At 31.8% G+C, this 23,204-nt stretch overlaps 1 protein-coding gene across 1 annotated transcript; it reads right to left on the reverse strand.

Annotated features, from left to right (window-relative positions):
* On the reverse strand, window positions 1-18,786 carry LOC108761771 (dopamine D2-like receptor). Its single transcript, XM_018508488.1, has 6 exons — window positions 18,728-18,786; window positions 16,310-16,562; window positions 12,930-13,030; window positions 6,055-6,231; window positions 1,698-2,173; window positions 1-488 (listed from the first exon to the last, which is right to left on the reverse strand). Exons 1-6 carry the CDS (start codon window positions 18,784-18,786, stop codon window positions 280-282), a joined length of 1,275 nt encoding a protein of 424 aa, XP_018363990.1. The 3' UTR covers window positions 1-279.
* Window positions 18,787-23,204: the final 4,418 nt, after the last annotated feature.

Consider the following 23,204-nt stretch of genomic DNA (forward strand, 5'->3'; position numbering starts at 1 on the left):
TATCGCAAACCGTATTTTCTAAGAGTTTTAAAATGGGAAATGTTTCGTGAGATTCGGCTTTCCTTATTCGCTTGGAAAACGATTGACACGCGACGGAACGCGAAAACCGATAGGCAAATGCAGCTGTTGAGGTTCCAAATACAAGAACAACAGTACCTGTTGCAAGCTTGCCGAGTGCCTACAGTCTCGTTGTTACATCACAAATACGACGATTTACACCGAGTTACGTTTGCTGTCCCGTGTTTCTTCTTCAGCGGTAGAAGTGGGTGAATTGCACGCTTATATACTGATCAGCTTGCGGAAGGCCTTACGGAATTCGGGGTTGAACACAGTGTATATTACAGGATTCACAAAGCTGTTCATGTAGCCCAACCAGGAAGTGATGATGAAGGCTGTGACACCAGGTTGACAAGTCGTTGTCAGCTTCGTGCAGATTGCATCCATGATGTTGCAAGTGAAGAATGGCACCCAGCATATTAGAAAGACACCTGTGACATTTATGACGTTGATCGAAATAATTACTTCAGTAAATGACGTATGATTAATTACTACTTTATAAAATACGTCTCTTAACGCGTTCTTATAATTTCTGACTTATCGATACAATTTTAATTATAACGATATACTATGTACATGTCAATAAATGCTTACTCCGTTCTTTCTCTAATAATTATATTTTAAATACAAAATAATACAAAAATTTAGTATAAATTCTATACCTAATAAAAACTCAATATATATGAAATTATACTTTCATTGTTATCACTCTATCAATGCTTTAAATCTTATTGCATATTTAAATATTTTAAACAAAACATTTAAAAAAAGGAAATTATATAAAGAAAGTTATTTATATAGAAACTATATTCATTTTAATAAAAATCGGAGAGTTTAACATACAATAAAGATTAATAATGCAATTTGATTTTATATTTCTATTCCTCATTTTTATAATGTAGTGTTTATTGTCGGGAATTATGAAATGCGTACGTTCTAAATTAACTATTACAATTTTCTACAAAGCAAGTATACCTTAAGCTTTAACATTTCCCTCAGTTTGCAAAATACGTTCTGTTAACAATTTTAGCACATTAAGGACTTCAGAAACTTACAGCATCTGTTATTAACTTATCCTTTGATGTTTTATGTATCAGAAATATTTCTTGCAAAGTACAAATTATAATCCACCTAATTCTCTTTCATTCAACCTCACTGTGTATTTTATTTGAAACAGGTTTTGACAAGTTATAGAGTTTCTTAATAATAATATCGAGATTTTTGTACTTTCTCTGTAATAACATCTACATTCTTCACGATATTTCTTAGTATTGATTTCAACGTTTCAATATTCAAGTAAGTAAGTCTATATTTCGAGTAGTAAAAATAGCAGTTTCGTACGGATATTTATTGCCACGTATTTATTATTCGCGAGAAATAGTTACAGAGATAAATCGCTTGGTCTTATCGAATCGTCATGTTGAACATGTAACTAATCTCCCAATCGTTCGATGTTTTTAAATCACTTGCCTATATCCGCCTAACCATGTTCAGACTTTCACATATATCCATTTATTTACAGTACCGCCGTTCTTTCTGATTCTCGCTTCTAACTCGCAAGTCTGTGAGCTCATCAATAATAGATGTAAGACGGATCGAGCTGAGCTACTTATTAAAGCAGCGCCACGCGCGTAACTTACCTAACACGATCGCCAGAGTTTTCGTGGCCTTGCGCTCCTTCTTGGCTGAGCTTTTCTCCCTCTTCTTTTTACTAGCCTTGTTGGCCTTGTATATTGTGAACCTCGACCCGGCCGATGCGTTCTTCCGATCCTTTTTGCAGGAGGACGACAGTACGCTAGGCGTCCTCGCGAGCTGTAGCGGTAGGAGCGAGCCAGCACTCTTCAGCCGCTTCAGCTCCTGCTTGTTCGCGCCGCCGTTGTTACCGTTCCTCTTCGTCTGCGTCGAAGAGGACACGCTGGTCGGACCTCGTGTCGGCGGAGGCGACGACGAAGTCGAAGAGGACGGCGGGCCCGAAGTAACCCGCGGATTCGGGCTTGGGCTTGAATTTGTCTCGAGTGGCTCGTGAATCATCGTGCTACTCGCTGCGACGTCGTATCCGCTGGAGTCCTGCCGCTGTACATGCGGTGTCCCAGTCAGCTGAGCCTGTGCCACCGCGCTAAAACGACAACTGTCATTCGAGTGTCAGATAATCCCGGAATTCATCCGATTCGTATTAGAGTTTACAACCGGCGTCACACCAGTTACAATTAAATCCGGAATTAAAAGTTCGAAATTTCGTGACAGAAACGCAAAAGTTATTCAATACAGAAATAAAGATAGCTTTCAGAAATTTTATATGATATCCTTGTATAAATTATTTCTTTTTCGATATTCACGAGATTATATTTTTGCATTCAAAATTATTACGGACGATATATCAAAGATATATAATGTATTATTTTTTGCATGCTGTATCATCATTCGATATTCGGATAAAAATTTAAATTTTAAATGGTAGTTGTGATCTTTCTTATTATTTATTAATAACTACGAGTTTTATTTTCTCTAGATAGTAAATTTTGTATTTAAGTTTTTGCGTTCCTATACATTTCGAGATTCCGTCAATCGATATGGTACGAAAAATGATAATACGAAATATTTTTAGGAAAACGTTACGAGGAATTGGGGAATATTTATTTAACAGATCAATATGAATTATAAGAAACAGGGGCCCTATTCTTGAACAAATATCGCATACGAAAATAGCAATTCCGTATACAATCGACCAATCACAATCGAGAAACTGTCATTTTCGTATGTGAAAATTATTTACAGAAAAAAGATTATTCTTAAATTAACATACTGATATATATAAGCATAAATATTATAATCTTGTTTCAAAGATATCAATCTTGATTTGATTAAATTTGTTTTGATGCAAGTATTACTTTGCACTTCAAGATTTGCTCAATTAAAAATCTTATATCAATACAAATTCAAGACTAAAATTTTTAAAGTAAGATTACAAAAATATTTTTTCTTATATGGTATATGAGTATATTATGGTTGATTTAAGAATAGTCTTTTTTTCTGCTCAAGAATAGGGCCCTAGTACTTCATGCAAATGGGTCCTACATCTTTCAAAGGCAAGACTACAGAAAAAACGTTCTAAATAAGTATATAACGAGATTCAATTTATTATGTTATATATAAAAGAATATCTTTAATCTCTTTTTTTTTACTGGATTCTAATATAAATTATCATTTAATTAATATATTGAAATAATTGTGTAATCATTTTTATATGTATAATTTTAAATTAATAAACCATGTACAACTTGCTTTCCACCACAAAGATAATATTATATTTCTTCTTTTTCCTTTCCATATAATTTTTTAAAACCGTAACTAAAAATATGGATGCGGTTATCGATGTTTAAGGATGATAATAAATTGTACCTCCATACAAAAATAATTTCATAACTTGATGCGAAGTCTCACGCGTCCTAAAATATGTGGCAGTATTATTTGAGCGCTGAAATATACAATCCAATTAATAACCGTGAAATGCCCGTGTGTATAGAGTTGATTGGCTCATTTTTAAAGGTAACGCGAGTGGCTACATGCAAATTGTTCGTGGGCGCCAATACAAAGAGGCCACCCCATCGCGATTAGCTCGCAAACTTCCGGATTACTATCAGAACGACGAGTTTCCGTTGAACTAGTATTGTGCACAGGCTTTGAATAGAGTTTTGGACATAGAGAGAGAGAGAGGGGGGGGGGAGGAAAAGAGAGAGAAGGAGAGAGCGGACTTTCGTATAACTTCGAGTGACATCCATTGCGATTGTGGAGAGAACGAAGAAAATAATTACGAGATCATCGGCTTTTCGCGATTCAACCTGCACTCCCATTCACTCTCTTTCCCCCAATTCACGAATTTTTTTGTTTCGCTCTATCGTCCAACGTGTAAGAACTTTTGAACGTCCAACTTGTCAGCTGTCCCGAATATCGACGTGACTTCCTGTCCGAGTTTTCCGATCGAGCGAAGTTCTGACGTCGCTCTGAATTGTCTTCGCTTCTTTATCCATTCGAGACGAATTACCGAAAGGTGCTTTTAAAAAAGAAAAAAACTGTCCTACTTCAAAGAACAAGAAAAAAATAAACTAAAGAGAAAATGATCATCCAAGATGTTTAAGGAAATGTGTTTTTAATTTCTTTGTAAAAAAATGCGAAATTGATTTATGAACAAGAGACACAGAAAGAAATATAAGTAATACACAAAAAAAATATTTCGCTGAAATATTAAAAAATTTAGCTAGATAGGTATAGATTTGAAAATAATTTCGTTGAATCATCAACATAATTATGTAGGAACTCAAGTATAATGAGCAATGCTGTAAAAAATTTTTGATATTCTAGCAACTAGCTTGAGTGTCCTACATAATTATTTTAATACATTAAGAAAATTATTTTTAGATTAACAACTGGAATTAAAGCTAAATTTTTACTTAAGCAACCGTTCTTTCCGTGTATATATATTATATAAAACTAGAAATAACTGGATAAAATAACACGTATTTCGCTACTACAGGTATATTATTACACATTATCCTTTGGACAAGCAGAGATAGTCTGAAACAATAATCACCTCTTGCTTGAAAGATCTGCAATTATTCTCACGTTACATGTAATCTGAAGAGGACTCGGAGCAGAAGGGATATAAACCCGCAAAACTTTGCGACACGCGAGGCAAAAGTAATATCCTCTTAATTGAGAACTCCCAATTGGCCAATTAAACGGCAGATCAAAACTTTTGATTGACTCAGAGCTTTTCCGTGTCGCTTAGAAATCTTCAGAAAGAGTAGGAAAATAATTGTGTAATTCACTACGACCTATGCGCGTCTTTTTATTTGTCCATTTTATTTAACGGATTGCTCTTCCTTTCGTGCAGTTTGCTGAAATTCCTTTAAGTGAAATTTCGCGAATCTCATTTGCTGTACGTTAAGTAGGAAATAATAGCATCCGAAAAGTTCGTGGAATCATTTAATGGAATTCTGCTAAATATATATGTAGGTCAAGTTACACAAAGAAAATTTAATTTAGCATCAATAAGCTCTTTTAATCCTCTTTCAATTTCGCATTTCGTACTTTTCTCAAATTGCGAGTTATAACCAAGAAGAACTAAACAGAAAAGCAAGCTACTTCGTGTGATGATGATACGGAGAACCTCAGATCAGATCATTTCAAACGGCACATAATGAAAAGAACGCGAACATTTCTCTACTTCTCTACTTTACAGGTGAATAGAATATCGTATAATCATCTCATTTGCCTTTCAGACATCTAGGACTTTTTAATGTTCGTTTTATTTCTCGGAAGTCAGCAAAAGCAGATGGAAAGAGAAGTTGTATCTTGGTTATTCAGTGCCTTTCGTTATTCAGGCCCTTTTTAAATTAATTTTAACATTCCCGCGATGTACATAAAATAAATTTAATCTTATAATTTATTTAATGTACTTAAGGATATTTATCATTTGAGTTAAAGGTATTTAGATAATATAAAAATGCCGTTTCTCTTCAATCAATGCAATATCGTTTTTAATAATGCTGTAAATAAAAAAGTATACAATTTTATATTATTTTAAAATAATCTTGTATGAAAATTAATGTATTAAGTATTAATGACTGAGTTATTGATCCTAATTTTACAATAATTGAGATGAATACTTAATATCGAGCGCAATTTATCGCAAATCAATCATATATATTTTACGAAAGATCTAGCAGATGTTCTTTGATCAATCGACTTTATATCAAACTGTCATCGCAAGAGGTGCACATTTCAAACTAAGCGACGCTAATGATTTGAAAGACGGTAACCATTTCAGAGACAACGCAATTTTTGCATCAATGATCGCTATGACGAGTCGCGTCACACAACGTCATGACAATGCGATCCGATATCGTTGAAAGAAAATTCCGACATCTTTCTCCCGATCGGGATGCGTGACGGAGGTGAGGAGGAACGAGTGATAAGAAGATATGATGAAATTCTTACGCTGCTTCCTCGACGACCGTGGCTAAAAAGAATTCCGTGCTCTTGTCATTGGAGATGACGACGACGGGATCGAGGGGCGTCTCATCCTCGTCCTCGTTGCTGCCGGAAGCGGTGTTCGTCGGTTCCTCGATCCCAGGTGCCACCAGGGCGGCCGCCCCCAGCGCCGTTTCCGCAAACCTTGCCACAGAATACCCACTACGTGATCTTAGTCAAAAGCCTCTAGAAAAGCCTCTACACCTATCATGCACTTCCTTGTTTATCCGGCATCCCCCAGCGTTAATCCAGCAAGTAGCGTATCTATCATGCACAAAGCGACGACACGCTTTTTGACAGCACCTGCAAGATCCTGAGTGACAGAGCGTCGCTGTTTCCTTTTTACGGCGGGGATCTCAAACGAGTCTTTAATTTGTTACGAAACAGCGATCAAGTCGAAATATCATTACAATTTTTCCTCTCTAATTTTAAATATAATAAATAATGTATTTAAATATATATATATTTTTTCTTTTATTTTTATAGTTAGCATTTAAAAGTTTATTATATCAAAATAAAAACGTATTTAATCGTATAAATATTTAAAATTTAAGAAAAAGGAAATTGAGTGGGAAAGAAGGATAGAAAGAGAGAGAAAGAGAGAGAGAGAAAGAGAAAGAGAGAGAGAGAGAGAGAGAATGGGAGAGAGTGAGAGAGAGAATGAGTATGATTTTGATTGAATGCGCAATGGTGGAAATTAAAGTCTGTTGCACGCTAATTTATTTAACTAAATGTATATTTGCGTTTTGATCGATAACATATCCAACAATATAATTCTGCTAATGTAACAATTTACATTGAGCATCTCATTTGCATTTAAGCACAACGTTTATCGAATATAAATCGTTACGTTAATTTGTGTATAACAAGCTTTTAACATACTAATAAATTCAACCGGATTTGCTATAAATTTTTCAATCTCTCACACAATATCTAAAATTCGTGAATTTCCTAAAAGTTGAATATTCTCTAAATGCTATTGTCAAAACTTTGGCTACTTGGATAATGCAGAATTGCGTTACAATGTTTAATTTCTGTGAACTCGCACAGAATTCGTTTTGCATTGCAAAATAATTCATATATTCGGCGAAGGAGACTGCGATTTGAGCTGCCATAAGCTTTATTAACACTCCTATCCGCAAATTGGAAGCTTCGCTGTTAAATTTTGCATTATCGAACTTGGAAGTGATAGTATCCGCGATATATTGCGACAATATATGCAGATACGTTCAATCGCCTGATCAAAGCATGACCTAGCATTTTCTCATGCACATTTCAAATACCTGATAAAGCGATACATCTAAACATAAATGAATTTTTCGCAAAAAATGTTTTCACGTGAAAAAATAAATTTTCATAAAGTTAAGAATTTATTTTAAGAAATTATGATAAAAAGCCTCTAATATGTATTAAATTTAAAATGATATATCCTAGTAATCTATTATTAAAATAACCAAAAGGTATAAAAAATATTTTAGGATATATATTTACATTATAGAAAATATGTGCAAAAGTATTTATTCTGATATTATATCAAACAACAACAATCAAACATCTATAAATATTGTACATACCACTTAAATACGAAAAATAAATTAAGAGGTACTTTTATGCTGACATTTGTTTTCCTATTACATTTTGCTATAAATATATTTTATTATAAATAATATTATTTTAATTAAAATTATTTCATATTTACGTATTCTCTAAACAAAAAAAACTCTTTTATCGTATATGAAAGAAAATATCGTTATGTTGTATAAATATAATATATGTAATCTCAATTTAAAACGATAATCTATTTTTTCCTTCTATTCTGATTTTATTTTAATCTCAGCACAAGCAATTTCAGTTTTACGTGTGTTATCATGACTATGGAACAATTATTAATTGTATTAATCATTGATTAAAACATAATCTTGGGATTTACTTTAGATTTAAGATACCGTGCCACGGCAACATGATTCGTGCATTAGAATGACAAGATAAATATCAAAATTTCGATATTCTCGACTGAACCTTCCCACGATAACAAAGTCGATAAAGGAATAATGTGGTCAACGTGGGTACATGTAGGCGGATTAACTAGGACGCCAAATTATGTCAGATACATTGCGCCCTAGAGATATATCAAAATGCGGATGAACTTCCCAAATTGCGACTGCGACTGTAAACACCTAAGTTTAATTTATCGTTCACCGCCGTCATGCGTCATATGTTATTGTAAATGAGGTCTCCGTCAAAGTTAAACCAAAAGTAATTATCAATTTACTGAGACTTGTCTTTAATTCTATAACGGATAAATAGTGTATGAAGAGGTATTTTTCATATTTTTCTAAATTTTAAAAACTAAAATAAAATTCAAAAATAGACAATTATGATACAAATTTGGACCGTTGAGAATAAATCTAATTAAATAAGAGAAATCCTATATTCGATCAAAGCGGATCTTGCATACATATCTGATTCTCTCATTACGTTTCAAGACCGAAAAAGATTTCGACACGCGGTATGCAGAATTAGATATGTTTAGAAATTTATACTGAACTATTTAAGCACTAAGATTTGCTTTGACCAAGTATAGGATTTCTTTTGTTTGAGTAAAATTCGGAAATGTTTTTTTTAATAGGCGTACAAAAAAAGTGTAGGAATTTTAAAATCATCTAATTTTGGAAAAATTAATCAATAAGAAGATATTAAAATTAAAACTATTACGAATATAAGTTTGGCCGCTTAGGTATCAAATTATTATTAAATTAAATTACATTTTGTATCAACATACCAACATAATTGGCAAATGTTTAAATATTCATTACTGCAGAAAATTCTATTTTGTGCAGAAGAATGTAAATTGAATCAATTAAAGTTAATTGATATTATTAAAATTAATTAATACTAAACATTTTTTTTTTGCAGCTCTGCCGATAAGTGTAGTATATAAGATACAGTAAGAATCGAGATAATACCTTTACTTTTTAACTTAAACGACACCTTTCGTTGCGGCAGCTAGCCCTACTTTTCGGTCACTATTTCCCCGTACGTGCCTTTTCCGCGTTCAAGCGTTTAAATGCTTAGATTTTCTGTGCTCTTCGCTGGAAGGAAGGTAAACAGGAGTTTGCAGGAAAATTTCGTTTACCTTGGTGGTACTCCCATCGGATAGACTCAAGTACTTAACGAAGCGCCTTAATATTTTTCGAAAATCTTCTTAGATAGCTAAGGATGTCGGATATTTACGAACGTATATGTCTATTGAGCTTTATGTGGTTCTGTGTATACATTATTCTAAAAGCATCGCGGCTCCTTTTTTTTAAATCGAATTTAATAATCATCAACTGTAATCAATTTGTAATTAAGGACAGGAATAAAACTTTAATTGAAAGCGTTTGTTTGCATGTAACTTTTTAATTTTCAATATTAAATTATATGGGGCTTTCTCACTTTAAGCCAAAAATTAGTTTCCTTGAAAATCAATTTCGATTAATCGAAACACAAGAGCTTCTTATCCAATGTTAGAATTCAATTCGCTATTTTTTAATTTAACACTAATACAATCATTATTCTTTTCCAATTAGTAGTATAACATTCACAACATAGAAAGGCGATTATATTATCTGAATATTTATGCGAACAAAAGAGTAGGAGTTTTAAATTCAATTTTGAAGAAATTAATGAAAAATATAAAATAATATCACCAACATTTTAATTGAAAAGATATTGTAATTAAAACTATCACAAATATTAATCTGGCTTAAATATCAAGTTATTATTGAATTAAATTACACTTTGTATCAACATTATTTATTGCAAATGTTTAAATATTCCATACTGTAAATATATTATGTTAAATTTTAAATGATCCGCGTGAAATTGCTGTACGCGTTCGAATTGCATATAGTATGACGGAAACAGATAAACACGTTAAGGTAGAATATTTTATATTTCTTAAAGCCGTCATCGTGATACTTTGCGAAGTAAATAATCCTTACGTCAAATTCGAGCGGTAAGGTTATATGCGATTCTGATGCATCGGAAATCAATGGCAATGCACATAAATAAACACGAATATTATTATCTTACTTCTAGTTTACGACATTACGTATGGTACGTGCGAGTTTTATGCAGTTTTTCGCGGATATTCACTTTGCATGGCAATAAAATATCGCGAGAAGCCTATCGCCATTATATTTGAAACTCTAAGCTTAGAATAATTGAGATATTCTTGTCTCTTGAAATTAGAGTAATATTCATTATTCTATAAAAACACATATTTTTATTTAAATTAAACATATCATTACTTTAAAAATAATACAACTGAAAAAATAAAGTTTTTCAGAAAAAACTATTTTTCAATTTAACAGAAAATTATTAACTATAATCTCTCTAATCTTTTTAGAGTGAATCTCATTCCAAAGAATTTAGAGAGAATTAAATAATATCAGCAAACAAATTTTTGTTTTACAAACTTTTTAAATTCGTTCCTTTTTTAGTTTGATAATTTTAATATCCTACGGAATTGTAACGAGTCCGAAATAATTCATCAAAAGTGACATAACGCGAAATATCAATAATTTATATTTACTTTGATCGGCTAAAATGACTAAATTTAAAGTAAAAAACAATTTCTTCTTCACTTCAATCACCAAAATTTTACATGACTCTAAAATCCTCTATATAGAAGATTCCACTTTATTAACAAAAACGGCAAAACTCAAAATATGTTGTTTTTGTAGAAAGTATTATGATCTCTTTGAAAACACTAAGAACGATATAAATACTGTTTGGTGAACGGATTTTAAAATTAAGTTAGTTTACTTTTGATGATTAATAGAGTAATTTTTACCTAGTTAATTTTGGTATTACCTATCCCGAAAATTATATTTTTTAAATTGTATTACTTTTGAAATAAAAAAACAATATTATATTATAATAATCCAAAATATATGGAATTTTCCTCCTTTCGATTGCTTTATTTCCATTCTAATTTTATTCGACATTCTTTTGCATATCAATCAAAAACCTTACTTAATTCGCTATCATCTTTCCATTATAAACGTCAAATGTCAATAAAGAATATCTTTCTCGGTAATATTCAATTTGCATGAACTTTAACGCAAAGGGACGAACAAGGAAGACGTAACGAGATGCATGCCTAGAAAGGTACACGAACAAAAAGACTGGCGATTAAGCGGCGTACAAGTAGTTTGCTATTCAAGACGAGACTGCCCTCGTCAGCACGACGGAAATGAAAGCACGTGCGAGGCGGAGGCGTGCGAGAAAAGCGAATTATCCGGGGGATGCTCGGGACTTAACCCTCGGCCGCTCCGTATCTCAGCTCGCGTTGCGCCAGCTGGCGCCAATCTCCGCGAGAAATTGTCTCGTTGGAATGCGAACCTTACGCGGTCACGAAAATTGAAAAGAATCGTTGCGCATTGCGCGTGCAACGTGTTCCAAGTGTCGTCAGTCGGTTCTCGCGCTTATCATACCGACAAACGGGTCGGATAATGTATAAGAGAGCATATGAATAAATTTTCACCAGTGATATTTTCTCGGAGAACGATTTGTCCGCAGACACGCGAATCATACAAATCAATCCTGATTAGATCTATTACGTATATCATTTCAACCGCAAGTTTTCTTATCCGATTTCGAGATAGTTTATATTCGACGATATTGTGAAAGATCAACATTTGTTAAACTACTTTTCAATTTCTTAATGTTATTATAATCTTTGTAACAAATTTTTCTTAAAAATTAATTAAGATAAAGATACTCTTATTTTAAAATAAATACCTACATTATATATAATTGCTCAGAAATTATAAGTATCAAGAAATTTTTTCGAAATCAATTCTTTTTGAAATATATTGTTAAACATAAAAATCCAAGGGATATTTTTTATATTTTCCCAATTTGAAGGGTAAAAAACAATTTAATGACATATTGTATTACATTAGAAACAGAACATCTTTTAAGTAACATATAATATATAATGACATATTGTTATATATCAAGATCGAGAAATATATTCTCTAACAGCCTATTTTTCGGATAAATCTGTTGCGCTATTAAGAATTTAACAAATAGAGAGAATTTATCAACAGACAGGAAAAGTTAAAAATTTAAGAATGTATGGTACAAGGTTCAGATCTTGGGAATGTAACAGTTCAAAGATGCATAAAGGAGTACAAGTGTACGTAAAAGATTTATACAGTCGCTGTGTTTAATTTCTAAGCATTGTGCTTGTATCTTGCTTGTATTATTGAATGATTGGAAAGACACAAAACATCGAGAAAGCACAAATGTATTTTCAATCCAATTTATCTGTATAAGATATTAGCGTCTCTCTGAATCTGAGTTTAATCCGAGCTATATTAAGATTCCGTCCGTTTGATTTTTTTACGAAATTCCATGATTGTAATATATCAGAAAAAGCAGAAATAGTATATACATGTTATATGTGTAATATTTGCATGCGTCACATGCGAAACATCAATTTTAGTAAAAGATACAGCACAATATCTTTCATTGATCTTGTAATAAATAAAATGTACATTTAAAATTAGAACAACAAGAAATACATTCGTTTTTCCAAAGATTCAACACAATTACAAAAATAATTATGAAATTATTATTAAGATTAATTCTCGTTTTTCGATTAGATAATTAATATTTAACCACAAGATAAAATATAATTTAGTTTCACCACAAAATCAAATATAAATTAGTTCAAGAATATTTAAAAAAAAAAATAACAAAAATTAATTGTTCTTGCTGTAACTTCTACAATATAAAAAGACAGTATTTAATTAGTTAACGAATTATTTAAACAATCAAGTACTCACCTACGCGTGTGTGCGATATTCTCGATGATACTCCCCGGTTTTATATCGCCTAAATTCGGTTTTTTAGTAGCACGAGCCCTTCTCGCTCTGTTTCGCAGAGCCTGAAACGGTCAATTGAAAATCTACATGGTGACATAAATCAGACGAGGGGTTGCAAACTCGAGACGTAAACGTATAGCATAAATCTTTGTGCGAGATTTCTGTAGATAACACTCGAGACGCGTTATCGAGCACCTATCTGCGAATAACGAGATTTATTTCGACACTTTTGCAGAAGGAAATTTCTGTGCTGTTAAAGCATTATGATATTTTGCTATTGATTTAACTGCCATCGAAAAAGTTTCGTTCCTCTAATTTAAAAAAAGAAATTACATAATTCTCGATGTTCGTATTTTATTCTATTGCATTGGAAAGAATATATTCATTTTTCTAGAAATAATACAATTTTTTTTCAGGTACAAATAATTATAATCATAAAAGGGATTTGATTCTATCTTGTATTTTTTTATTTTTGGCTACTAATATAACGCTACTTTAAAATAATCAAGTTTAATATGTGTGTGAACGAATAAATTATTACAATATATAATGTAGCTACATGAAAAAGTTTTGCTGAAGTATCTAAAAATTAAATAGATGCATAGAAATTGAAAAAGGATTTTATTAGATCAAAATTATATGAGCAGAATGCTCAAATTGGTTGCCAGTATATCAAAACTTTTGCATTATTATCGTTATGTTTAAACCTCCTATTAAATTATTTTGGTTCAATATAATTATTTGTATAATCTTGATATTATTTTCAGCTCTTATATGTATCTAGCTAAATTTTTAGGTCAGCAAAACCTGTTCTTTCTATGTATTGAATAGCTATTCGTATTTTCTTTTTAAATTTTTGTTTGTTTATTTTTCAATACTTAAACAATTAAAATGTAGAATTTTTTAAATATTTATATAAAAAATCACAAAGTTAAAGGATGCAGAAATAAATTTTATTTATAAGCAAAGAAATTTTTTTACATATGTTGTGTATCGTGTACGTGAGTACACGTGTCGGTTCAATAAAAAGATTACTGATTTCTTTTGAATAAAAAAGAAAAAGGAAAAGAATGGATGTTGCTATACAAAAATTCCGTTTGTTATTTCTTTTAAATTTCACTAGATTCTTCTTTGAAAACTCGAATTCTTCGTCTTTCCATCTAAAGTTATATCTTTTACACTGCAAGTTTTCTACAAAGTTCAGCGGATATTTACAACTGACAGTGATGCCGCTCCGATTTTATGAAGGGTGTAATGTCATGATATAATATCACGCACGAATAATGTGGTAATATCATATTGAAAATATAAAGGCTATATATCAATATTATTACGGTACTTCGCGCCGATATTATGCGCGTACAATTACCGCAAGTACGAAATTAACAGTCCAATCGAAATGCTCTGTACGTTACGAACGTTGAAATTGTCCAACTAGCTGTATTTACGATCTACCGCAATATGATAGCAACCGCTGTATAAACCGCAATGCACTTTGCTCCATCTGCGTCCGAAATTTATCGTATAAAATTTGAACGCAATTTTTATTATGAACATATCAAACATGAGAAATTCCCGTTGGATGAAGTTGATTTTATAAGCTTGTTTATAGCAAAACGATTCGCCGTGAAGCTACATCACATTATTTAAACATGTGCTCGATTTTCAAAATACGTAACATATTCATACAGTCGCATTACGATTTTATTCCGATTGTGTTACAACTACTATATTTTAATTATTATTCTTTGTCACATCTCTTTTCTACTTTAATTTCACAACGAAATATTAAAGAATTCCGCGCTGTCGGCAACAAAGTCGGATTAATTTTAGCGGTATCGCACACAGCGCATACGTGACAATTAAATTAGAAGACAGCAGACGCGCCTTTACAAGAGCTACCTTTCATGGTACAGCCAATTTTGCGATTGGTTCACGTTTCTGAAGTAATCATAGAGATAAAAGAGGCACGAACAAATTTTTGCCCTTTTGTAATCGAGCTAGAGATAATTTCTTTTCCGTCTTGTCATCGCGTGCGTGTGTCGGTTCAGCTACAAAGACAGCTATCGATTTCTTTTCGGAGTAGAATCTTTGTAATAAATTTCACTACGCGGTCTTTGTGCAATTGCTATGCAACAGCTATATTACAAAAGCCATGTACTTTAAAATTCACCGTAGATATAATTTCAACGGTGCAAATTTTTTTGCCTAAGATTTTATCTCATTGCAGCGTTAATCAATTTCCAATAATATTTAAAATATGGCGACGTTAATCGCAATTACGTTTAGAAATTTAAGTATTAAATTGCAGACTTTTTTATTATTACATCAAAATTTGTTTGCGTCGTTCACAATTTGTATGGGCGATGGTAATGACGTTTTATTTAATCTACGTGTTCGTTTAATACGCAATTTCGATTACCCGTATGATCCTATATTTTCCACTAGCCAGCTTGACCTATTAATACCAGCGTTTCTCAACCGCCAGTGAGAAAATCTCTCATTTACTATACGTATGTCCACATATAACAAGAAAGTTTAACAATAAAAACTTCAAATTAAAAAAAAAATTTTCTTAAATTTTATGGGGCAGGATTTATAAGAAATTTTTTTTTATATAATTGCAAAACAAAAATAATAAAGATGACACATTTGATCATCTTAAGAATATATTCCTTTTGCTAATATTGTTTAATTTAATTAGTCAATAATTTTCTATAAAGTCGAAAAATAATTTTTCTCTTTTTCTGAGAAACTTAATTTTGTGTGTAATTTGGAAATAAAGTAGCGACGTGTTGATTGATAATCGAGGCGTGTCACAGCAAAAACGTAAGTGCGCCAAAATTGTGAGAAATGTATCTTATTGTATGACTGAGTAAATGCCAACATACTAATATTTGGCGTCAAAAGTACTACTAGAAACGGAAAAAATGGATAGTACAACTCAAAACGTTGCAAGTCTATTATGTAATTGGTATTTTTATTTTAACAACAGTTAAACAACAGTTTACATTTTTAAATGGACTTATTATATTTTAAAATTTTAACAACTTCAAGATGATTTTTGAAAATTAGAAACACCTAATTAAAAATTTTTGCCAGAAGTTGATTGCTTTTTAATTATTACAGTAATCCTTTGTAGAATTTTTAAAGCGACAATTTTCAAGAAAATAAGTTTTTCCTTTCTCCTGAAAAATTTAAAAATAGCACTTACGTTTTACTTTGGCATGCCTTAATTAGTTATACTCTACATGCATCAGTCGATTCTTATAAAAAAAAATATATAGGTTTATACGACGGCGTGTTAATATGTTGCCGCAAAAAAATCACATCGCTCTCACCTTGAATATATTGTAGTAAAGGAATACCATGATGATGCAGGGTATGTAGAAGCTGGACAGACTTGAGTAGATGATAAAATCCGTATTGTAGAACAGACATTGATCCGGTATCCGATCCGGAGTATTATTCAGGCCTAGGACAATCGGGCTGCCGATCGCGGCTGATATCGCCCAGACTAACAGTATCGTCAACCATACTCTTCTATTGTTCTTGTGCTTCGCATACTTTATCGGCTGGGTCACCGCTATGTATCTGCAATTCAAAATCGGTTCGCGTTGCAATTGCCTCCCGCATTATATCGCAAAATCATCCATGCAGATCCAGCGGCTCTTGTCTCATCCATTCTTCATAATTCCCATCTCGTACGATATGTATTTGTCATTCCGCTATTATCATTAAAGCCAACTGTCGCTTTTGACAAAATTAATTTCGGAATAAAAAGGGAATAAATATTAAAAGTGTGTACACAAACACACACACCTCTGTAGAGTTGAGAGGTAACTCGTTATCTGTTACAGTTAGAGCTACTTTTTTCAGTAACTGTAACTTATAATTACGTTGCTTCTTTCTATCTTATAACTGTAACTTACAATTAGTTAAATTTCTTAGTAACTAGTACTTAATACAATAGTTACTCTACATGTTTTAAATTTATTCAATAAGCAAGTTAATCAAAATGAAGTGCTCAATAAACAATATATCCAAGCAGAATAAAACCCGGCACTAAAGAAAACTCACTTTAAATTTATTATTTAAAAACGCATTTCACGCCTGGAATTCTTCTATTACAGAATTCACCATTTTGAAAATATTCATAAAAGTTAGTTCTTTAACAATTTGCTTTAAATACATGTTTCTATCATTTGTAAAAATTTGTGGTTGATTAAATATAAACTTCTTACGAAAGATTGAAAAGGTCATAAAAGGATATTTTCAAACCATTGTAGTCTCTGGAATTTCCGAAGTTCGGAAGAGATGTTATAGAACAATTTTAAAGCTTAAAGTTTCTTTGCAAAACTCTTTCAAAATGTTTTTAGTTTTTGGCATCTCTGTAGCAATCTATCGTTACAATTGTTTCAGATAGAAAATTGCTTCAAAATTGCTCCAAACTTGTGCATTAATATGGTTTTCATTGCGATTCAACTAACAACAATTTCTTTCTGTACAGCCGAGTATGAAGGCGGGAACACAGCACTGATATATAACGATCTGTCGTCGTATATGTATCAGTATCACCGGGCCACTCTTCAACTTCTTGTTCATCTTGTCATCAATTTACTACGCTACATATAAACTCTTGTCAATTATACTATTTCGAAACAAAGAAAACAATGAGAGAAGAGAATAAATAAATTGTATTCTCAACAAACGACACAAAATCAAAATGAATTTATATGCACTTCATTCAAAATGCAATTTATATGCACTTTTTCAGTGTACGTATTTTTAGATTTACTTAAACAAAAATGGTAATTTATAATTTAAATTTTAAAGGAATATTGTTTTCAATAAAATGTGCAGGATTAATGCTTCTAAGAGTCATGCCGAAAATTATACGAAATAAATAATTATATTGTTATTAAATTGTAATTTTATTAATATATTATTATATTTCAATTTCGTAATTTTTTCCTAAAGAAAGAAAGAACGTAGTAAATATAATTATACAATGAGATAATCAACTAAAATTTTATGTAATAACGTATATAATTTTAACCATTTATTTTTTGATAGATCTCATGCCTAATTATTCGCGACGTAAACCTTTATTAATTAAAAAAATTGTACTCAGCAAATTTAAACGTACCAGTATATCTAATTCTCTTATCGTTGCATTTCGAAGTGCGATCTTTGTCTGCACTTTATTCGAGGCACGTAAACCAATAAAATCAGCCTATCCCCTTTTTCCTGATTTCCAAACTTTCTCGGTAATGACCATGGCTCTTTTACGACCATGGGAATTGGCGAAAGCACATGTCTTGATCGCTAATGTCTTCTACTATCGGAATTTAATGGAAAACGTGGAAGATCGTATCGTATCTCTATTTTTACGACGTTAATTTGGTTTATTAGTTACATACGAAAAATTTATCAAGATTTTGAAATTTATTTAGTAATAATATGTCACGTTTGTAATATTTTTTATTTTATAAGAACTGTTAAATTCTAAATAAGGAGCACAAAATTATCAGAGTATTATAACAATATTAACTAAAATACACAATAATAAATATATATAACAATATATTATCATTTGTTCTTTTAATCGAAAAATGTCGATAAGTTATAATCTTATTATAGTATTATAAATACTAAATATTTAGAGGAATGTGAGTTATCTCAGGAGAGTTTCCAAGCTCTTAAGTATCTTCAGATTGGTATTTTCATTCTCGTGTAAGCGAAGGAAGAATATTTACCTGTCTATCGAAATAGCAACGAGATTGAATATAGAGCTGGTGCTGCACGTCACATCCATTGCGATATAAAAATCACAAACAAACCCGGGTAAACTCCAAGAACCATTCACCTGCAAAGATAAACGAAAAACTTAGTTAATTTCACAGAAAAATCACTAATTATTATTAATTACATATTTATTTGATATTATATAATACATTGCAAGATTTTTGTTACCAGTCGTTAGAGTAATCTTATATTATTAAAGTAAATGTCATAGAATATATTTCATTGATCTCTTAAAAATATTACTGTTTAAAAAATCATTCACATCTCTAATCTTTCTAAAGCATGTATTACATACATAATAATTGTTCAAGATATTTGTATTCTCCACCATAGTGCACTTAAAATGTCTTTTAATATAAATGCTAATACGGAAATTCAATTATGAAATCAAGAAAATTAAAGATATGTACAATTAGATGCAGATGATAAGCGTAAATATTAAGTCTAAAACAATATGTATCTAATTAAATATTAATATTTATTTTATTATTTATTATTTTTATTTTGTGTGATTGAAGATAATTTAAAATAAAAATCAAAATGTTTCGTTATACAAGCATGGACTTGTCTTAAAACTATCATTTCCTATTTGCTTGTTATCTCTGTGCTTTAGGAATACTATTATAAGAAAGTTCTTAAATTTTGTGAAATTATATATATACAAATCATTACTCTGTTAATATTGAATAATAAAAGTCTGTATATATGTTTATTAACATGTCATAAATTTTTTAATGTCAATTAACGCTCTTGTATTAATTTTTGTTAATACCAAAACAATTTCATGAATTATATACGAATATTTGAAACAATTTGTAATAATAAACATAAAAGAATAAATAAATTAAACTTAATAACGGCAGGATTTTTTTCAATTTAGCAATATCACATGCAGTTTAGTTTAATTTCAATAATTAATCATCAATCTTACGACCGATTTGATGCATTCGTGTGTTTTTCGAGAACTTCTCGTTCCACTTATCTCATCTCACGGATGAAAATAATAACGTCGCTCGAAAATCACGCGCGCACCGAAACAATCATATGTCACAGAGCGATTTTGCACATCGTTGAACAAGCATTGTATGCATGGCTGCCAACAAATTTCAAACAAGGACTATATGCATTTTTCAAGCGGACTACAGCCCGCCATATTTCGATTACATCGTGCGTTAGTGCAGTATATGCGATGCGTTTTATCGTCGTGGCCTATATTACGACGTCGATTATTTATTTCGATTTCTCCGTGCGCCGCGCCTCACAAAATGTATCTCGCCCGATAAGATTGGCTCGTATTTCCGTATGAAGTTTTCTCATGTTTATTGCATACATTCGCGGTCGAATATGTAAATATATGTAAGAGCAAACCTAGTATTAAAGTAGATCGGTAGATCAAACAAGGTTCATATTTACCTAATATTCAATAATTAATAAAAAAATAAATCGTGAAGAGTATTGATTTAAAATTAAACTAAGTAATTTATTAATATAAAAATAAAAATATTGTATGCCTTTAACAATAAATCAAATGTAAGTAAAATGCCAATATAAGCTCCGCGGTTGTTGATGTCTAAACAATCTCATCTGGAGTAATAAAAATTTGATATTCTTTATTGTAATTATTGCGTTGGTTTTATTGAAAATAGTTTCCAAAAATACATTATTATGAGACGTGTATGTGTAAATACAAAAATATAAGGCAAATTTGTAACTTTGTTATTTAAGATTAAAAGATTTTATTAACGTCAAGATATTGCGTGTTTACTGAAAATACGAGTTATTCGCAAGAGAGAGAACAAAATAAGAGTCATTGATCAAACATTTTAGGCGATAAATCGAAAAACAAGCGATTTACGCCTCCTTTTCGACATTCTATCTGCATTTTCTCTACCAGTCGCTCTATTCTTTTTATTCATTCAGGAAAGCACATCTATACGAGGTGGCCCTCGTGGATTTTCTACAGCGGAAGCCAGAAGAGCCTTGATTTATTTGCAACGTTCGTGTCTCGTGTGCGAAATATCCCGCGGCCGAAACCCGTTTGAAACACTCGGTCGCATTTCCGTCTCCACGCTTATCCCTGCAGGGCTGTTTTCATCCTGTGACATGTTTGCGTGAGTAGCCCCGGATAATAAGATATTTCTAACATGACATAATTATTTCATCGATTTCCACACAATTTACCACGTATTGATTTATTGGGCTCTCAGTTCGGCCGCATGTATTTTCCATCGAATTTTCCAATGTGTACCAATCATAACGAAATGGTTGGAACTTTAATGAAAAGTTTGTCTCTTCAGGACTTAAAATTCAATCGAAACTCTGAAATGCGTGTTGACTGTGTCTACATTCTCATATATGCGAATTCTCCATTATTCCTTTGATAAATCCACTATTGTTGGGTGTATTGGAAGATTGTTTCATCCTTCCCAACTACGTTATCGCACGTACGAGAATCGACGAAATTCGCGCCAAAGGCACGTGCGGGAAAATTTATTTATATTGTTGCAATCTTACAAATATGAAGCAAAAAAATTCGTATCGCTACACGAAAATACAAATTTATTCTCCTTTTTTTTTGTAAGTTATTTTTCTACAAAAATATATATATATTTTAACTATTGAATATGTTTCTTACGCTTGCTGAATTACTTTCACGTTATTCGAGTCACATATACTACAAAATATACATATTTATTATGTATATTTAATATGATTAGCGTAAAACTTGAATCCTTAATTACATTTACGAGCGCGGCATTTGAGAGTCCATATACGTGATTATATTGCGGCTGTTACACGTGTTTCAACGTACTCCCCGCAGAAGAATATATATAAACGCAAATATAAAAGATGAAAACCCAAGTTTAAAAGCGGGAGAGCAGGGAAATTTAATTCAGACCGTTTAAATATGTGCAATCTGTATACGTAATGTCGTCCCTTGTATTCTTTCTCGGGTAAAAGGGGCAGAAAAATGATATGAGTGCGTTGCGCTTCCGCAGCGTACGCGGAGCGGGAAATTTTCACTTCTGTAACTCTTGGTTATATATGCGGCGCAGGATGTGCTCCACGGGTAAACACACGCATATGTGAATACAGAATAATATTCTACGGTTATATAGGCGTACGCGGTGCGGCGGTATGCATTAGTACAGGGTCTAATATAGGTATTCCCACGTGCCATAATACAGGTATGAATCGCAGTTATTGCGATATTTTAAACTGCTTGTTAGCTACATTCTCGTCGTTTTCCTAAAAAACTTAAATTATCTAATTGCCCATACATTTTATGAGGCTACTAAACTTTATCTTCTCCCAACAGGTCGACAACGTATCCATTAATTTTAACGTTTATTGGTTCCCATATTAAATAAAAATATTACACAATAAAAAATCTTTTATCACATGTTATATCTTTGTAAATTTAATATCATCCATCTTAATGGATATTTTATTATTTGACTCTATATTAATTATTTACACACAAATGCTTTACAAACAAAGCAAAAGAGAGACAAAGACAGAGGAGAGTGCGTGTGTGTATTTATTTATAAACTGAAAATTATAAAATAAAAATACAGACCCGATCTATTCATAGCAATATTTAATCAGTAATAACCCGTAATATTTATTACATACAAAAAAACTTTTATTCTAATTTAACGTATTATAGGTCAGTAGATTTAAACAACAGCTTCATTATTTATAGCTATGCATAAATAATTATTAATTAGTATTGTGTATAGATATGTGCATTTACATTTGCATTGTTATTTAGATGTGTTTAATAATTTAATTTTAATATTTTTACTATTATTCATAATGTCCGTTCTATTCTACTTTAAAAAATTAGGAAAACAAGAGGAAATTAAAAAATGATCATAAGTAAGTGAACAATTCATAATAATTAAATAAATCAACGTATATACCATGTAGTGAGACTTGTATAGTACATTTAACTCACATAATTAATTCCTTAAGTGTCGCTGTGTCATTAATTATTGGCAATCTGCGTTGCACTGTCTTGCATTAAAAACTAGCGCAAACTAAGTTTCCGATAACGTTCGCGGCAGCGGCATACAGCGAAGTAATTATTATCGCCCCTCGTAACTTCCCTTGTTACACGCCCTATCAGAGCGTTACGCCAGTTTATATATATACTTTTCGCTTCGCAAGGTAAGTAAAAGCGCACGTACGCGGGCGTCTCCATCTAAGATCAGCGAGTTCCCGCTGTGTTTTTAGCAAACGCGGCTTTGCGTTCGATTACGATCGAACTCATAATTAGGCTATAACCCGCACGATAAGCGATGTTTACGAGCAAATGAAGTCTGCATTATGAGCGTGCCGGAGTTTCAATGACGAAAGGGCCGACCGCATGCAATGGATATGTGGCACGCGAATTACGCACGGTGAAACATATCGTGTTTTTCC

The sequence above is a fragment of the Trachymyrmex cornetzi genome, unplaced genomic scaffold, assembly GCF_001594075.2.
Source record: "Trachymyrmex cornetzi isolate Tcor2-1 unplaced genomic scaffold, Tcor1.1 scaffold262, whole genome shotgun sequence".
NCBI classification, from domain to species: Eukaryota; Metazoa; Arthropoda; class Insecta; order Hymenoptera; family Formicidae; genus Trachymyrmex; species Trachymyrmex cornetzi.